This window comes from Adiantum capillus-veneris, chromosome 18 (assembly GCF_014529385.1).
Source record: "Adiantum capillus-veneris isolate H3 chromosome 18, ASM1452938v2, whole genome shotgun sequence".
NCBI classification, from domain to species: domain Eukaryota; kingdom Viridiplantae; phylum Streptophyta; class Polypodiopsida; order Polypodiales; family Pteridaceae; genus Adiantum; species Adiantum capillus-veneris.
Genome location: NC_140948.1, coordinates 133827814 through 133848294, shown reverse-complemented (window position 1 = coordinate 133848294; position 20481 = coordinate 133827814). Strand labels below are relative to the sequence as shown.

At 40.6% G+C, this 20481-nt stretch overlaps 1 protein-coding gene across 2 annotated transcripts; it reads right to left on the bottom strand.

Annotated features, from left to right (window-relative positions):
* Nucleotides 1-101: 101 nt before the first annotated feature.
* Nucleotides 102-3610, bottom strand: LOC147436461 (uncharacterized). 2 transcript variants are annotated; one of them, XM_086489344.1, is made up of 2 exons: nucleotides 3351-3610; nucleotides 102-2709 (listed from the first exon to the last, which is right to left on the bottom strand). In XM_086489344.1, exon 2 carries the CDS (start codon nucleotides 1414-1416, stop codon nucleotides 736-738), a length of 681 nt encoding a protein of 226 aa, XP_086345470.1. In that variant the 5' UTR covers nucleotides 1417-2709; nucleotides 3351-3610; the 3' UTR covers nucleotides 102-735. The 2 variants fall into 2 exon arrangements, with proteins under 2 accessions (XP_086345470.1, XP_086345471.1); XM_086489345.1 differs by lacking the exon at nucleotides 3351-3610 and adding an exon at nucleotides 2794-2921.
* Between the last annotated feature and the right edge of the window lie 16871 nt (nucleotides 3611-20481).

Genomic DNA, 20481 nt, shown 5'->3' with positions numbered 1-20481 from the left:
ACCTTGATTGGCATTATTTGTGAGTTCAATAGTAACTAACCAAGGGGTTGTATTTACCCATTGTGCATTAAGCAAAAAGAATTTCACTAACGTTACACTAGTTTCATCAAAGCTTTTAGCATTATATGATAAACATCTAGGTTGTGAGTCATAACACGTCATTCTTCTTATTTTGTGGATATGAATTGTTGAAATGAGTGTATTGGAGAAGAATGCCTTGAAGTATATCAAAAGAAAGTTGACCAAGCAAGCCTTTCCAGGGCTCCCCTGCATTAGTTGACTGAATCGTGAGAGATACACTCGCTTTGCATCCGCTGAAAACAGCCTAGAGCTTTTTGTCCCTGCTCCTGTTGCGCATATCCCGTAATCAGTGCGTTCCAAGAGACGACATTCCAAACAAGAAACTCCTCAAGCACTTTTTATGCTTTCTGAAGCGTACCACATTTGACATACATATCGACCAAGGGAGTGCCAACCACAACCTCTATTTTTAAAAGCCTCAGACAAACAAAGAAATTGTAAATTTTTGTGCCCATATCAGCATCTTACGTAGAGCCACATTCCTTCAAGATGAATACGTAGGTGATTGCATCTGGACAAAGGCTCTCACTATGCATCTGCTGAAAACATCCAAGAGCTTTCTAGTCCTACTCCTGTTGTGTGTATCCCGCAATCAGCGCATTCCAAGAGATGCTGTTCCAAACGAAAAGCTCCTCGAGCACTAATTGTGCTTTCTCAAGTCACCACATTTGGCATACACATCGACCAAGGGAGTGTCAACATGGCATCTCTTTTCAATAGCGTCTGAGTAACAATATCATCATGAATTTCTGTGTCCATATCAGCATCTTGCGTAGAGCTACATGCCTTTAAGATATACATGTAGGCGATTGCATCTGGAGATAGCTCTCGCTTCACATCTGCTGAAAACAGTCCACACGTCCTCTTATGCATTCCAAGAGATGCCACTCCGAACAGTAAGCTCCTCAAGCACTTTTTGTGCTTTTTGAAGTGCAAGACATTTGGTATACATGCCACGACAGTGCCAAGTACCTCATTATTTTTCAACAACCTCTGGCTAACAATATCATCGTGAATTCTTTTGCCCATATCAGCATCTGCATAATGCCACATGCCTTGAAGATACAAGCGTAGGTGATTGCATTTAGGAGAGTTGCCCTCTCTTTGCATCTGCCGAAAACAGCCCAGTGCTAGGACCCTGTTTGGCATATCCAGCATTCCACAAGACGACATCCCGCATAGTAAGCTCGTCAAGGACTTCTTGGGCATTGACAAGAGCATGATGCGAGATGCCTTCAACCCACACGTGTAGGTGATTGCATCCGGAGCTTGAGGCCCTCTCTTCGCATATGCTAAAAACAGTCCAGAGGTTCCTGGCCCTACCCTGTTGGGCATATCCCACAATCAATGCACTCGAAGAGACAAGATTCTGGAGAGGAAGCTAGTTCAACCATTGATGATATACTCTCTCTCCCCGGCTGCGGTGTGCTCTGACTAGCAAGATCATCGTAAACTCTTTTGCCCAGACCAACATCTTGCATGATGTGAGATGCCTTCAAGCTGCACATGTAGGTGATTGCATCCGGAGTTGGATGCTTTCAAGCTGCAGCAGAAAACAGTCCAAAGCTTTGCGGTCATCATGTAAGATGCCTTCAAGCTACACGTGTAGGTGATTGCATCCGGAGCTGGAGGCTTTCAAGCTGTAGCAGAAAACAGTCCAGAGCTTTGCGGTCTCGATTATCTCTCTCTTCCCGGCTACGGTATGCATCTGAGTAACAATATCATCGTGAATTTCTGTGTCCATATCAGCATCTTGCGTAGAGCAACATGGCTTTAAGATATACACGTAGGCGATCGCGTATGGAGATAGCTCTCGCTTCACATCTGCTGAAAATAGTCCACAGCTTCCTAGCCCTGGTCCTCTTGAGCATATCCTGCATTTAGTGCATTCCAAGAGATGCCGCTCCGAATAAGCTTCTCAAGCACTTTTTGTGCTTTCTCAAGTGCACCACATTTGGTATACATGCCAAGAAATGCCACATGCCTTGAAGATACAAGCATAGGTGATTGCATTTGGGAAAGCTTCCCTCTCTTTGCATCTGCTGAAAACAGCCCAGCGCTAGGATCCTGTTGGGCATATCTTGCAATCAATGCATTCCACAAGACGACATCCCGCATAGTAAGCTCGTCAAAGACTTGTTGGGATGCCTTCAAGCTACACGTAGGTGATTGCGTCTGGAGATAGCTCTTGCTTCACATCTGCTGAAAACAGTTCACAGCTTCCTAGTCCTGGTCCTCTTGTGCATATCCTGCATTCAATGCATTCCAAGAGTAGTTCCTTGTGCTCTGAGAGAGAGAGAGAGAGAGAGAGAGAGAGAGAGAGAGAGAGAGTATGTTCTGCATTGGCGGGATTTTCATTTATGGCTAGATAAACCTTCTAATGTGTCCTTTCTTGATCCCAGGTTGCCGATGTTGGTGACTACGCTGTGATAACTGCATCTGTGAGGCAGGCCTTACTTTGGAAGCCCATTGATGTGCTGGTGTGCAATGCAGGCCCTACACGAGGAGGCTACCTTGAAAAATCGTCAGTCAAGGACATTGATACTCTCATTCGAACAAATCTGAATGGCTCCATATACCCTCTTCATGAAGCTCCTCCCTCTTTGAAAGAACACAGTGCTACGCATCCTGCATCGATAGTCTTCATATCATCTTTGGCTTCTTTTGTAAGCGCTCTCTCTCTCTCTCTCTCTCATACACACACACACACACCTCTTGGGGTTGTATCAGTCCTTTGGTGCTAAATTTTTGATGCGTTTCAGATGTTCATGTATGGGCATGCTGCCTACACGGCATCTAAATACGCAGTGAGGGGTCTGGCGGAGTCCGTGCGTTGCGAACTGCTGCCATACAGCAACATGAGGGTGACCTTGATGTGCCCAGGATTTGTAAACATGCCCTTCCTTGACGAACGTAAGCATTTCTTTCTTGTAACAAAATCAGGGAGGGCACAGTCGGTCATTTTAATCGATGATACATATGTTGATTTGTTTTCGCTCTCTGCTTGTTCCTTAACACCATGTCATTTTGAATGGCAGTTGACAATCAAGGAGAGATTACAAAGGTGCTGCAATTATAAGCCCTACTGCTTATAGTTCCTATAGATAACAAGAGAAAACCCTTTGAGAAGGGCTAATTCGCATGCCAGTTGGTACAGCCAGCTCAGAGTTGCTCTTCAACCTTCATGCCTTGCGATACTTACGAACTGTAGTTAGCATAGCACTCCTGATGTTGAATTTAAAAATTAAAGACAGAATGCGGAACGGTACCAGCATGATGAGCTCGAACAGATTCCTTCCCACTAAATCGGCTGGTATCATGCCTCTACCCAATGCTAGCATATGATTGCCTAGGGGCTGTGTCACTACCAGATAGTTCCCACGCTTCAACGACTCCACCGTGCACGAGGCTGCATGCTCCGATGACTCCGAGGTTTTCTTGTTCAACAAGTTCACCTTGTGTCTGTCTCTACGCGATCTCTTTTTGGCCAAGAAGGCCATAGGGAAGTGGTAGAGAAAAACGTGCAATTCTTTCACCCCATCAAATGGTCACCTTCACATTAACTTTTCTAGGTGACTTTTCAAGTCATATCATGCCTTATTATATTCATTTGAATATTTTCATTATGAAAATGAGCATGTGTGTGTCTCTCTCTCTCATCTCTCTCCATTAAAGTGTTCAAGAAATATCATTTTTGGCCTTCAGAAGGCCATAGGAGAGTGGGTGGATAATTGGTGCACTTTTTGGACCATTGATTAAGAATCATAGATTGACGACACATGTCAGGTGAGCTTGTTTTATAATGTATACGGGTCTTTCCATAATTTCAACTTGGTCCCTTCTTTTAATGCTCAATTGACTTCCTTGTTTAATAAAGGTTATATTTTCTTTCTATAATGTAAATAGATCTTTCCATCATTGTAATGTGGTCCCTTTATTTAATGCTCAATTGACTTTTTTTCGTTTTTTAAATCTTTGTTTAGTTTATAAGTTTTATAAAGTTTATATTTTTCTTTTATAATGTAATTGTCTCTTTTCATCATTGTAATTTGGTCCCTTTATTTAATGCTCACTTGACTTTTTTTAATATTTATTTAGTTTATAAATAGGTCTCTTCATTAAAGGATTTAATTACTTTCTTGTCAGCTTTGAACATACTTTTTTCCTTGAAATTTTTTTTTCATTTACAGACAATTTCTAACTAAAAATTTATAAATTGTCCTTACATGAAAGAATTTGTTCACCACTAATTTTTATTTTCGACTTTTCGTTTTGATATGCAAATGTCACCTTATTACTTTAATGTATGTATTATTATTAGGGATTAACTCTTAAAAAAATTCACAACGACTATGATTTTTTTTTCAACTTTTTGTTTTGATATGTAAATGTCTTTTTGTTACTTTAGTGCATGTATTATTATTAGGAAATATGTTTAGACATTTTCAATATTCATTTCTAATCCTAAAGATATTATGTATTTATTTCATTTGATAGCATGTATCATTTTATTGTGTAATTTGTTTATTGATATATTTATACAAGAATTAGATCAATCCCTAAACTCTCACTAATATTTTATATGCTTTATGTTTTCATGAGGTCAATTAATATAATACTCATACATAAGGGCATAAGGAAAAGCGAAGATTTTTGGTTCAATTCCTTTACCATTGAATTGAATTGTTGGATGTTTTCTATGTGGCATTTGAACGTTTTTGAATTTTATTGTGTGGGAGTGCCCCCCCACTCTCTCACTTCGTTGGAGTCGAGGTAGCTCTCTCTCTCTCTCTCTCTCTCTCTCTCTCTCTCTCTCTCTCTCTCTCTCTTTTCTGTAGGCCGTCGTAAATCTTTACCTTGTTTTCAGACATATAAAACTCATTTTTTTGAATTTGTTAAGAGGAATTTTTAACATTTTGATTTATTTTTCAAGTTTTATATTATTTTTCTCTATTTTGGGGCAAAAATTCTCATTTTCCCCTTACTATCAATTGACATTTTTGAAATTGAACACGGTACAATATTAAGCTGAGATACATTTTTCATGAACACAAAGTCCATTAACATGTCAAATGTGTTCTAATAATCATTTATTAGAGGAAAAAATGATGACTTCTTGAGGCCATTGTGCAGTCTTCACCTTCTTTTTTTAACCATTGCTTTGTTCACTCTCTCTCTCTATCTCTCTCTCTCTCTCTATCCTCATTTAGTAGGCCAATCACATGTGGCCACATGGCATAGCTGCCCTTGCTCCTTTCATTAAATCGATCTTAGATAATCAAGGTAAAGAATTAAACTGCCAAAGTCTTTGCTGATCCTATGGATTGCCAGAAAGGTTTCTGTTCAACTAAGATATGACATGATAGCTAAAAAGAAGGGGGGAAGCTAATCATAAACAAAACAAAATGAGAGGTGAAACAAGATAGGTCATTATTGCAAATCAATTCATCGAAACCTCGGTGCCCTTTGCCGTTCACTTTAATCACTTGCTCCATCAATATCATTGCTTGTTGGTGTACAATCAAAGTAACATAAAAAAGTTGAGTCGTATATAGTTGTAGCATTGGATGTTGACATGAATTAAAATAAATATTTAAAAATAATGATATACGTGTCTCATGGGTAGGAGGTAGCAAGAGAAAGGAAAATTTCCTTTACTCATGCAAAAGTACAGAAGGACAAGAGCTACACCTTTCAACTAGATAATGTACCATTGGTATGAAATACAAAGCAAAGTAGGAGAGAGGATTTCCATCTTTTGTTATGTTCCTTCTAGACGTGCCACCATCACAACCAACAATAAAGAGATGTGTTAGGCAATGGAAAGCAAGTGTTATCAAAGAAACCCACGTGTTATTGATGTCAACTCAAAACATAATGCAAAAAAAAACTCAAAGCCTACTAAAGGCAAACTGCGTGGAGCTCTCCATAGTTGACCTTGGTTGTATGTAGGAATAGGGGCCAAGAAGCTTCTCTTTGAATTGTAAGGCAGTAGTGTCATGCACAACATCCCTCAAATAGTAAGTTCCTCGCTGCACCAAATCTAAAAACCATACTTCCTTTAAAGCCATTGCTACACAAGAATAATCTTGTAGCGAGGTGGAGCCCAACTTCAAATTGTAATTGGCATGCAGTGGGTGGCATGCCCACGTTGTAGGAAGTGGGGATGTAGAAGGGCTGCATGCAGGTAGACCCGTAAGGAGTAGTAAGGGAAAAAAGCAATAATCCTCATGTAGAAAAAATGATGGCTCATGAAGCGATTGTAGTACTGGAATAAGGGAGCATGCACACCAAATTGGTGTTTTTTGTTTTTTTTTAAAAATTAGGAGAAGGTTCGTATGCCAAGGTAGGTGCATGAGCCCTAAGGTAGTGAATCAGTATTTTGGGCTTTGATATACTAGGTCTATTGCTAGCCCTATGAATATATCTATTGCTAGCCCAAAGGATCCCATGAGCTTGTTTGTAAAAAAATTGGCAGCATTAGATGTACATATGGTTAATTAACCACGTGTTCATGTTGATTACTTCATTAAATAGAAAAGAAAGCCTACTCTTACATCTGAGTAATTGAAAGGCCTAAGAAATTAGGTCATTCAATAGTGGTATAAGCCCAGAATAACCAAAATGAGGGATATTCTCGTAACATTTAATGTCTAGAGAGAGAGAGAGAGAGAGAGAGAGAGAGAGAGAGAGAGAGAGAGAGAGAGAGAGAGATTGTGCGTAGGTTTGTAGGTATAGTGGAATGAAATCTCAATCACTCCGAGTATCCATCTCATAGTGATTCATAGGGCTAGGTCCTATGGACATTGCTTGCCTACAATCCAGCTAGGGCCACCGATTACCAAGCATGCATGTTCACTCATGATAGCAGTCAAAGTGACGGGTAAATGCCTCAAAAACTAGTGTGAATATGGAAATAGCTTGAAAGGCCGTATAGCTACCGAGCCGAGCAAATAGAGACGACGACAAGAAAATGCACGGCGTTTTAGATGGACAAGATGATTAGAGAGAGAAGACCCTGGTGAATGTTAACCTGGTGGATCGCATGATTGCAACCCGTGCGACATAGCCCATAACATTGTGCTCTACCACTGCGCATGTTGCAATGTTAGGGCCAACTTGGTGCACCATATGTAACCACCTTTTTTATGGGCAGCTGTGTGTGTGTCTATAGAGAGGACAATCATATCACCTCAAGTTCTGCCAATTCCATGGTTGCTATTCTACATATGGAATGTAGATCCTTGCCAACGATATGCATTTATTTGTAGCCAGCAATTTTGTTTTAATTTTTTTTCAAAAGCTCAATTACGAGTCCATAGAATGAGTTCCCACCTTCAAGTATACAAATGCTAACCATATCATGCTTGGACACTTACAATGTCCCAAAATTACTATGAGTTATCAATTGCAAAAATCAACAAAATAAGCACACATTGATATGATGGTTATACGGAAACTTGCTGGAGTAATTATTTCAATAGATGTTACATCGAATGGAAAGTTGGCTAATGCTAATTGTCATCAAGAGTAGATCTCTATTACTGATTATTATATGCTTAAGGTGAACAATGAAGAAATAAGGTGGGCAAATCAATGAGCTCATTACTACATAACTGGAAAAAATTAGATGGTATGTGGGAAGATATTCAGTGCTACCTGTGGTAAAGATGAGTCACCTTCCCTTGCCTTTGAAGCTATTGTGTTTGACTTGAAGTAGCAAGGATAGCCGACATATTTGAATGTGAATCCCTCATAGAAAGAGAGTGTAAAATTGTGATCCCTTAACGTTAAAATCCAAATATTTCAAGGTGTATCTAGTTGGCAGCTCAGTAGTAGAGGGTCAGATTTTGAAGTTTTTTAAGTGGTGAGTCTAGAGGGCCCTCAGCACTAAGTAACACCTATGCAAAGTAATGTCCATGTTTAGTTTTTGAGCAAGCATCTATGGCTGCGATTTTTTCGATCTCCGTGCGTGAACTTTCGCGTCGCCGATCCCATTACTTGGCCCCGCATTAAATATAGTGTTACTTAGTCCTGAGGGCCGATTGTGGTGCTTGCTATGGCTCGTGAGAGTTTTCTGGTTGCTGTGGATCCTCTCGTGGTGCTGAGATATCCTCCTACGAAAATGCCATTATATAGACTCACAAAGCAATATCAACACCTTGGCACTATGGAGTATGGAGGCCGCCTTGCACATCGGTAGTGCATAGAGCATTGTTCACGGACTTGGAGTGTAGATTGTAGTGGATCCTAGTCAACAATAGCATGCCCACGGCTCATTGTTGACATTGGTTGTTGGACTTGTAATCGCGGAGGAGACTACCCATCCAGAGCCACAGTTGCATCATCGCCCCCCACTCTCATTTTTATGTTTGGTGCCCATTCTAACTTTGGGACTAGATATTTATAGGACCATGATAGAAACGATGTCCACTAGTAGATCATGTCCCTCACTGCAAATCACACCCCTGGGGAGAGCCAAGTGGCGGAGTTGGGATAGGGGGTGGTTGCACTAGAGAGAGTCCTTGGGAGAACAAGGACAAAGGACCTTCCAGTGTCAACGTTTGCAGAGACATGGGAGACCCTTGTTGATAAAGGACACGGGGCCGATTGAAGGGATCGATGGCTCCCCTTTAGTCCACCGTTGATTTATCATCAATGAGCCAAAAATTTTTAGGGTTCCCAACCGGTCATCGAGCATTGACCCAAGACCTCCCCGCCCACACTCCACAATGTTATCCAACCCGCCTATCGTGCACCACTGCAGAGAAAGCGACTCCAAAAATATAAATCCTACCCCCCTCCCCCCTCCTACGGAGGTGCGACGCTTGGAAACCCACGCAACGTCGATCGTGCATCCCTGCCATCGATCCCTCCACTCACACCCCGTGTCACTTATAAACGAGAATGGGAGACCACCACAAGCATCATATGCTTTGACACTTTGGTGACGATGGTTAATTTCTACACACTTGGGTGTGGTCTCATCGACTCCACCTTTACTGCCTACTATGCAATATGTTGACCAAGACATCCTGCCTAAAATGCAGTCGAGAGATACCACTACACTTGTATTAGAAATGGGGAGTGGACAACCTCCACCGACGAAGAGGTCATATAATGTTGACTTGGTCACACAACAGCAATTTGGCCAGGGGCTTGGGGCAAACAGGGCATCAATTTTGCTGCTACAAAACTATAGAAAACATTGAACATAACTAAATAGATAAATATATACATCAATTGACAAATATAAAGTTAAATTTATATACATATATAGGTAAAATACCTATCTATATATATATATATATATATATATATATATATATATATATATATATATATATATATATATATATATATATATATATGTATATATATATAGATGATTGAGCCTCAAATTAGTCTTTTTTTATAGACACCGTATCTAGGCTCACTCTATATAGGATATTCTTGGAATCTCCTTTAGGGCCTCTTTCCCACATGGATGGGTGTCCCTTAGGATTCTCTTAGAACCCTTGTCTTGACACTACTCCCCTCTTTTGGAAGACTTTTCATCCTCGATAATAAAAGTAGGAAATATTTTCTTAAGAATACTCAGTCTCTTCCCAAGTTAAACCTTCTTTCGAACAGTCTTTCCACTTCACTAATGCCTCTAACATCTTCCAAATCTTAAATCATGAAAGTCGAGAATGTGCTTAGGTTCATGTGGTTGATCCAATGGTTCAATAAATTCTACCATCATATCTATGTCCACCACATTATCTTCAATGCCCAATCACTTACACAGACGGCTTACATGGATCATTGGATGTATACAAGAATGTGTACGTAATTCTAACTTGTAAGCAACTTTGTCAACTTTTTTAAGAATTTTAAAGGGACCACAATATCTAGGAGATAATTTAAGAAATGGTCCCATCTTTACACTTTTCGACTTTTCAGGTACACGAAGATCGAAAATTGTGTCACCTTCGTAAAAGTTAACATCTCCATTTTTCATCTGCAAACCTCTTGTAATGATCTTGAGCTTGTGTTACATTAGGACAAGGTATATGTAACATATGCATATGTTACATTAAGACAAGCCATATGTAACATATGCATATGTTCTTGAAGGAAAACCTTAAATTGTTGTATTTTCTCATTAGGAAAAAAATGAATCCCAAAAGGGTCCTTTAGCTTAAGGGGTGATTAAGCATCGGCCAATAGGAAGAGGGTGGTGGCCACAGCTATACCCTCTAAAAACGTAAGGTAGTAGGGGGGCATGGGGGCCTATTTGTTCCTCTCATTATAGCTTTGTCCCTTAGAAACAGAGGGAGGGGGGAGGGAGAGATGGGGGCTTTCCCTCCATTTTCATGGGCATCCATAAAGTAATCCTAATATTTTAATTTTAAAAATAAATCTCTAAATCTCACTTTTCACTCCCCAAAAGCTCCCCTAATCGAATACATGGTCAAAAAACTATTTTCTTTGATCAAAATCTGCATTTCTCAGCAGTACTCTCTATTCTACCTCTTCTCTCTTCCCCCCCCCTCTCTCTCTCTCTCTCTCTCTCTCTCTCTCTCTCTCTCTCTCTCTCTCTCTCTCTCTCTCTCTCTCACCCCCCTCCCCCTCCCCCCCCCTCGTTCTTCCCCTCTCTCCAAGCTTTCCAAAGTTGCAACACATATGGATGCTTTCCATAGCTGCACCACCTATCTTCCTTTTTCAGCCATACCATCCCTGTGAACTACTTCTTCTCCCCTTGCTCTCCATTGAATCACCTCTTCCCCTCGTTTCAAGATTTCCTTAGTTGTAGCACACATTGAATCTTTCCATAGCTGCACCACCTATCTCCCCTTTCCATCTACACCATCCCTTTGAACTACTTCTTCTCCCTTTCTCCCCATTCAACCACTTCTCCTTCTACTTCATTGTTGAAGCAACATGTCTATCTCACTAACACCACAACTCTTCTTCTTCTGTTGCTACCATGTCACCCCCCCCACTTCGAGGAAGCCAAATGATGAGATGAAAGCGGTTTACTTTCATAACACTAGAGATTCGGATGGGGAATCTATGCCGCAAGTGTTTTCTAAAGGATCTTGGGTCTTCATGCAACCTACAGCGGTCGGACCTCATCGAGTTCAAAACCTTGGCAAACTCGACGAACATTGGAAGGGGGGACTTCTTGGTTTCAGGAACCATAGGGTCGATGTGACCATTGTTCAACATGTGTACTTGTGGCATTCCATGCGCTTGAGGAATGGAAGCTCAAAAGATTTTCCATTAAATTGTAAGTCATAAAACACTGTTGGTTGCAGATTCTAAATGCTTGTTATTTGTTTTTGACTTGATAGTTTTTGGTGTTATTATAGATATATTGCCATCCGACTTTGTTGAGGAACAACCAAGCAAGAGTCTCACAGGAACTTTCAACGCTCGTCACATCAACATTGGTGTTATGATTCTTTCCAACTAGCTACCTTTGATGCTTCTACAACACAAACCTTCATTACTGAGCATGGAATGACACTTCTTTATGTAGGAGAACATGCTTTTCAATCTTTTCTCTTCATCAAAATTTGGGAAGGCTTCTAGCTTGGTTCTACCTTGTGCATATTTCTGTATATTTGTTCAAGACATTGCCATTCAATGTCACACTTAATATGTTTTGTAGCAAAAACTTTATGTATGAAGCACCAAAACTTGTATTTGGAGATAATTCGAGAATGGTTGAGGGAGTGCACCAAGAAGATAATTACAAGTGTAAGGTGGGGGCTTCAAGTATTGGGATATGGTATCTTAAGTGTGCACTACTTTGTACCTACGCTTCCATTATGAGTGTTGAATATGTAAGAGTGAAAAGTGGATACCCCTACAATCTAGTGTTCTTGATTTTGTGACATTTGACATGCACATTACTTTGTCAAATGGTATTTCTAAGATTGTGCAAGTCAATGACGACTGGACTCTCTCCAACATACGAGAAAACTTGATTATCTTGGGCTACGAAGATATCAAAGATTCCTACTTTCGTATCAATCGGCACAAGGTCAGTTAAATTTTTGTGTTGTGTATACGTGTCCCAATAATAGTCTTGCTAAAAGATTTTTTGTTGTTTCAAATTGGTAGGCGGATGGAGGCAGCCATGAAAGTGCAAGAGGAGTGGAGAGTTGACAGTGCACTGTCTTTAAGTTGACCTAATTAATTGGGATGCAGACACATACCATTATAAGAAAGCTTCAAAAAGGAGTCAGGACCCCAAGGTGAGAAGAGGAAGAAATGATGCTGATAGACATGATTACACATCTTCATTGAAAATTTCTTTTCCCATGTTCAAAGGGGGAAAGAAGGATGACCCGGATGTTCATATCCAAGCCTTTGAGCAGTATGCTGAGTTGAAAAATATTGATGAAGATGACTGGGGTGAATACTTTTCGCAAACATTAAAGGAGGTAGCAAGGAAATTGTACTACCATTACACGACTTGCCAACTCAGATCATATAATGACCTGCTTAAAGCTTTCTGACTGGAATATTTAGACAACAGAGGAGATGAGGATATACTTTGTGAACTGGATAAGATAAAGCAGAGAAAATTGACAGTCAGAAGTTATGTTGAGAACATCAAGGAACTGACTAGACAACTCCAGGAACCACCATCTGAAAAGCGGTTGCGAGCATGGTTTTTGAATGGTTTTCACAGTAAGAAGCTTAGGGAACAGGAGGTGCCAACACCAACAAAGAAATTCAATGATTTGGTGCAGCAAGCCCTGAAGCTAGAATAGCAAGGTAAGAAGGAAAAGAGTAATAAGAAGAGGAGGTCCAGTAGTAGCATTACTTCTACTGAGGATTCTGATTCGAGTAGACCCTCCAGTAGTTATGAAAGTAGCTCAAATGAAAAGACCAAAGACAAGCTTAAGAAGGGATTTTGGTCTAGGAAGATTGAAGAGATGGCCCGGTAAATTGGTGAAATTAGTCAGACCAGACAATCGGTAAGAAGAATGGAAACTTGGTGTTCAAAGTGTAAATCTAAAGACCATGTTTCAAATGAATGCCCACAGTGTACTTATTGCAAAGCCTATGGCTATCTATGGAACAACTGTGGTATTCGAATTCATCATTTCAAGAAGGAAAAAGATAGTCGGTGGTGGCATTTACCAATGTTGAACCAGTAAGAGTGGAAACTACCATTGCTTCTCAAGAAGATAAATCAGGTATCAGTGGTACTGGTACAGGGCGCGGCAGATACCAAGGGGGTACTAGCTGGGGCCGGAGTCGTGGTAATTTCCAGAGTCGAAGCCTGAATTGCTATACTTGTGGTAAGTATGGGCATTTTGCGGCTCAGTGTCTAGAAGCACCTGTGACTACGGATATTGAGGCAAAGGCTCCAGAACCAGTTCCTGTACGACCAGTTACACGAAGTAAAGGGGTGGTGATTGAGGAAATTCCAAAAAATCCAGCAAAACAATTCACTTTTGAAAGTAGAAAATGGGCTCAGCAGAGAGAGGTATGGAAGGCCAAGGGTAAAGAAGAAGTGGTTGATGAATGGTAGGAGCAGAGAGAACTAGCGGTGAAAATCACGAAGGATTTAGCCAAGAAGTTGCCAGATCAGCCAGAGAGTTCTGACGCTTGGGTCATTCAAAAGATACCTGCCCAGTTTTTTGAGACAACACAACTAGATTAGTCAAAGCTTGGGATACCCGAGACCATGTTGGCTGCAGTACGAGGACTGATGGAAGAGTTGGGAACTGATAAAGGAGCTGAAAGCACTAAAATAAAAGAATGGTATTGTGAAGATACTACCAATTTTTCAAGCTTGGATAACAACTCCGATCATGAGAAAGAGGAAATTCATGTCAAGATTTGTGACAGAATTCAAAAACTCACTGTGGAGTTAGAGGACATTAGAAGAACTTTGCTTGAAGCAGCAAAATTCATCAAACAACGAATGAAGGCTGAGGCACAGGCCAGATCACTTGACTTAGCAGTTGTCAGAGATGATGAAGTGTCGGTGATTCAGGTGGATTACAAAGTTCGAAAACAGTGGGAACCACTATCGAGTGTCATACTAGATGGAGGAGCAAGGGTAAACATTCTAGGAGCACATCTTCAGCAAAGGATGGGAATTACAAACCTGAAACTAGTACCTTTCAAAGTTCAAATGGTGGATCATCGAGTGGTGCATGCAACTGGTATGATAAAGAGTATGCAAATAAGAGTAGGCAAAGAAAAGTTCAAAGCTAGTTTCCTAGTACTAGATGTGCAAGGAGCGTATGGGATGCTACTGGGGCACCCATGGCTGCGAACGGCACAGGCTGTTCATGACTATGCTAATCAGACTCTGAAAATACAAGGGACCATTGGCAAAATCCAGATTCAGATGAATAACACTAGAAGTTGGAGAAAGGAACTGAGACCCAAAGAGATTTTCCAGAAGCATAAGGTGAAGAAAATTGAGAGAATGCTAGCAGCCATGAATATTTTTTCATTGATAGAGATAAATCTCAATGCAGTTTTACTGAACAAAGATCAAGCTGGAAAACAAAAGAAACAATTTCCAGACCAATTCACTGAACTGAATTCAGGAGAACGTCCAGTTCAGCTAACTGGAAGGCCAGAAGTACCAGTTGATTTCAGCACACCAGTAGAACAAGCACACTCTAGAGGAGCTACTGAAAATCAAAATAGTAATTCAGAGCTTAGAGTATCATCTTGGAATTACGTTGAGGATTCAACCAAGAGAAAGGGCGGAGGGCCTAGCTGGTTGCTTCCAAATGATCAGGAGATAGAGAAATGGAATTTGGGGTCTGAGAAAAACCCTAGATTGATCAAGGTCAATAAACATCTGAATCCTACGATGAAAGAGAAGGCACAACATATGTTCTAGCACTATAAAGATGTGTTCGCATGGGAACATACTGATCTCAAAGGAGTGGATTCAGAGGTATGTCAACATCAAATACCACTGAAACCAGATGCCAGACCAATACGACTGCAACGATATCGGATGAATCCAAATTATGCTAAGAGGGTCAAGGAAGAGATTGACAACCTTCTAAATGTTGGGTTCATTACCGAAGTAGCCAGTAGTGATTGGTTGTTTCCTATTGTGGTTGTGCCCAAGAAGAATGGGAATCTAAGAGTATGTGTGGATTATAGGAAACTGAACGCCCAAACCATTAAGGATCCATTTCCATTACCCTTCACAGACATGTATAGCTTTATGGATGGTTATAGTGGCTATAACTAGTTACAGATTGCTCCTGAGGATCGGGGTAAGACCACTTTTTTAATAGAGTGGGGAGCATTTATGTATCTGGTAATGCCATTTGGCGTTTGCAAACCAGCCACTTTTCAACGATGTGTGATGGAAATATTCAGTGAATTTCTTCATTGTATATTCAACAGAGGAAAAGCATTTACTATTTCTGGAGATGGTTTTTAAGCGCTGTCAGGAAAAGCGGATTTGTCTGAATCCATTCAAATCTGTTTTATTAGTCTAGAAAGGATAGCTACTGGGACATGTGGTATCCAGAAATGGAATAGAAATGGCCAATGACAAGATCTAGTGCGTTCAACAAGCCAAGGCGCCTAGAAATGCATCAAAAAATATATTAATTTTTATAGAAGATTTGTGCACAAGTTTGCTTCCCAAGCATTACCATTGTATGAACTTACAAAGAAAATCAGCAAGTTCAGTTGGACTGCTGAATGTGAGGAAAGTTTTCAGAAATTAAAGAATGCCATCATCAGTAAACCAGTTCTTCGACAACCGAATTGGGATATCATTTTTCATGTACATGTGGATGCTTCGGGGCTGGTGATGGGAGCAATACTAGATCAGACAGAAGGAAGAACTGATTATCCAGTATACTTTGCCAGTCGTCGCAGGTTCAGTCAGGCTGAACAAGGGTATACAACTATTGAAAGAGAAGCCTTAGGGATGGTTCTCAGTGCCACTAAATTCATACATTATTTGTTGGGCAAGCTGTTTCATTTCTATGTGGATCATCAAGCCTTATTATTTCTGATTAATAAAGTCATTACTCAAGGTAGGCTGATACGGTGGATGATGTTCCTTATGGAATTTGAATTTTGTATTTTCCATAAACCTGGCAAAAACCATTGTGGTGCTGATTTCCTGTCTAGGAATACGGAGGGCTACCCTGAGGTGTCTTTCAGATATGAGCCAGTAGATGCAGAATTATTTCAGCTAGAAGTGGCAAAATCAATTGATCCAGAATTGTATGAAGTATATCAATTTCTCTCTAAGGGTGGGTTCCCATATGACTAGACTCAGAATCAGAAGAAGTCTCTGGTTATTAAAAGTATAAAGTTCACTATCATTAGGGTATAAGCATGTTAACTTGTCATGCTTTTTGGTGTCCCGGACAATGCTAGTAAGAGGTGCTTGTTAGCATCTATTCAAAACCAAAGAGCAATTGAAGTTTGAAATTTTAATAACCATAAGATATATTATTTGTTCCCTCCCATATGGGGTGTGGCCTCTCTTTTCAGTTACGACGACGACGTGGGGTGTGGCCTCTGTTCTCTTTCTCTCTCTCTCTCTCTCTCTCTCTCTCTCTCTCTCTCTCTCTCTCTCTCTCTCTCTCTCTCTCTCTCTCTCTCTCTCTCTCTCTCTCTCTCTCTCTCTCTCTCTGTGCAGCGCAGACTCCCTCTCTGTCTCACTCTCAGACCAGTTTACAGTTTGCCATGTTCCTACTCCCTCCCTCCCTCCCTCTCTCTCTCTCTCTCTCTCTGTGTGTGTGTGTGTGTGTGTGTGTGTGTGTGCGATGCAGACTCCCTCTCTGTCTCACTCTCAGACCAGTTTACAGTTTGCCCTGTTCCTACTCCCTCCCTCCCTCCCTCCCTCTCCCTCTCTCTCTCTCTCTCTCTCTCTCTCTCTCTCTCTCTCTCTCTCTCTCTCTCTCTCTCTCTCTCTCTCGCATTGATTCTTGCCTCGAAGTTGAGTTGTCAAAGCTTAGCAGACTTGCAGATATGGAAAACCAGTAGACAACATTAGAAATGGAGGCAGAAGGGAGCCATTACAGAAGGGAGACATTACAGGAAATGAATCACAACTACCAGCATCCAACTCTTTCTATTATCAGGAAATATGAGACAAAAAGAAAGCGTAAACAGCGGGAGCACCGAAGATGACAACTAAACGAGGACATCATGTCGTCGACGATGAGGAGAAAAGGAAAATCTCCTTCGAGATTGTGAAAGCTTTCAAGAGTAGGACTGAAGGTCTCAACAAAGAAGCACAGTGTGAAATTTGGAATCTTGTTGCTCAACATCCGCTTGTTCGGGCAATCCGTGATCAGTCTTTAGAGGAGGAGGCTGCTGTGCAGAGTGCAATTGTCTGTGATGTCCGCAACACATTAGCTATCGTCAAGCAGCCAGCTTCTAACGAGGAGCTGTTTTTGAAGAATGCAACATTGCAGATGATGATAAATTCAAAGGAAAACATGCCTATTGCCAAATTCTCCAGGGTCCTAAAAGTCGACCGTCGCAGCTTGTTCAAAGCAAAATCATGGCAGGTGAAGTATGGTGTCAATGCTCGACTGTTTTCATTGGCTGGATGTCACAAGCAACACCGTCATAGCCCTATCACAGATGAAATTAAGGAATTGGTCTACACATTTTGGACAGAGGAGACTCGTGTTTCACCCAACAAGAAGGATGTTTGTCGAAAGAGAGTGGGAAGGAAAAGCTACATAAAACACCCTGTGCACCTCCTGGATGAGTCTCAGGTGATCAATGACATACTTGCACCATAACTTATGCATTCTAGCATGCTAGTAATCTACCTAGCATACAGAGCATGCTAGTTATCTCAGGTGATCAATGACATACTTGCACCATAACTTATGCATTCTAGCATGCTAGTAATCTACCTAGCATACAGAGCATGCTAGTTATCACAATATGTTATGCTATGTATGCCACCTAGCATGTGTGCTAGTTAGCATAGTCTCACTCCTAGTATGCTGGGTATGCTATTTAGCACGATAAGTATGCTGTCCAGCACAATATGTAAGCTACTATAACACCCTTTATGCTAGTTAGCATACCTATTATGCTAACTAGCATGCTCAGAATGTTCTTTGACACAATGAGTATTCTAGCTACCTTTCGTAGTATGCTAACTAGCATAATGGGTAAGCTAGTTTATGGTATATGCTAGTTAGCATTCCTGTATGGTGGGTATGGTGTTCAACATAAATCTTCTGCTAGTTAGCATGCCTAGTGATCTTGAGGACTACGCTGGTTAGCACAATATGTATGCTACTTTAACACCTTTTATGCTAGTGTGCTGGCTATGCTATTCAACATAGCAAGTGTGCTGGTTAACACAATATGTATGCTAGTTATCATACCTTCTATTCTTCTTAGCACACTTTGTGTGGTTAACCATGACTCATATGTTAAACTACACACTGATTTTGCTTGTTAGCACAGCTAGTATGCTAGTTAGCATACTCAGCTGTGCTAACTAGCAATATAGCATGTTAGTAAGCATACTCAGAATGCTAGTTAGCATAGCTAAGAATGCTAAGTAGCATAATGGGTAAGCTGGTTTATGCTAGTATGCTAGTTAGCATATTCAGCTATGCTAACTAGCATACTTAGCATGCTAGTTAGCATACTTAGCATGCTAACTAGCATGCTCATGAGTATGCTAGTTAGCACAACTGAGAATGCTAAGTAGCATAACGGGTAAGCTGATTTATGCTAGTTAGCATTCGTAGTGTGCTGGCTATGCTGTTCAACATAATAAGTGTGCTGGTTAACACAATATGTATGCTAGTTAGCATACCTTCTATTCTTCTTAGCACACATTCATGTGGTTAACAATGACTCATATGCTAAATTACACACTGATTATGCTTGTTAGCACAGCTAGTATGCTAGTTAGCATATTCAGCTATGCTAACTAGCATGCTGATGAGTATGCTAGTTAGCACAGCTAATATGCTAGTTAGCACAGCTAGTATGCTAACTCAACATGCTAGTTAGCATACTCAGCATGCTAACTAGTATGCTAATGAGTATACTCAACATGCTAACTAGCATGCCGATGAGTATGCCTCGTATGCTAAACTACACACTGATTGTGCTTGTTAGCACAGCCAGTATTCTAGTTAGCATACTCAGCATGCTAGTTAGCATACTCAGCATGCTAACTAGCATGCTGATGAGTATGCTAATTAGCACAGCTAGTATGCTAACTAGTATGCTGATGAGTATGCTAGTTAGCACAACTAGTATGCTAACTCAGCATGCTAGTTAGCATACTCAGCATGCTAATGAGTATGCCTCGTATGCTAAACTACACACTGATTGTGCTTGTTAGCACAACTACTAGTATGCTAGTTAGCATACTCAGCATGCTGATGAGTATGCTAACTAGTATGATGATGAGTATGCTAGTTAGCATACTCAACATGCTAACTAGGATGCTGATGAGTATGCCTCGTATGCTACACTACACACTGATTGTGCTTGTTAGCACAACTAGTATTCTAGTTAGCATACTCAGCATGCTAACTAGCATGCTTAGTATACAATGTTATACTTAGTTACATGCATGTTAGGACCATACAATGTGTTGTTTAACACACCAATTTTTTTCTATGGTGGATGTATTAAGTAGCAATGCGTATAGTCCTGTTTGGATTATTTCTCCTAGTAAACATACTGATCAAATATGGCTATTGCAGGTTGAGCTCTTTCAAAGATTCAAACAAAAACATCCAGATTGCAAGATTTGCATGAGGATGTTTGAGATGTTAAAGCCATTCTTTTGCAGGAGGCTGAAGGATAGGTACACATGATGTTGCGAATACCATGTGCAAATGACCTTTTTGAAAGACGCACTGAACCACATGCACTCTCGTGCTTTTGGGCTGCATGATACATATTGCAACTGTGTATGCAATATCTGTGCTACAGGTAAGAACATTAGCAGCGGCTGCCTGGCTTCACATCACACGTTCAAAGGTGTCACACAGATGTGGGAGTCCATTCTCTGTCCAAAGCCAGCAGATGCAGTTTTCCATAGAAGGGAATGCCTGATGGGAGACTGTAAGATATGTGGAGTAAAGAAGTTAGAATTATGTTGCTTAGAAACAGCAAAGCTAGGTAAGAGTATTAATGTGAAAGTATTTGCGTATGTAGAAGCAAAAGACAGGAATGGAAACAGTAAGAAAAGAAAAGATCTTTTGCATAAAGAAATGCAATGCTGGGAGTTTCATCGACTGTTGCAGATCAAGTTGAAGCTCTTCATCACTCATAACTATGTGGCACGATGGCAAGGACAACAATTTAAGGATTGTATACTTCGCTTTCCAGATGATGTCATTGTCTCAGTTGTTGGCTTTGCTGAAAATTACGCCTTCAAGGAGAAAA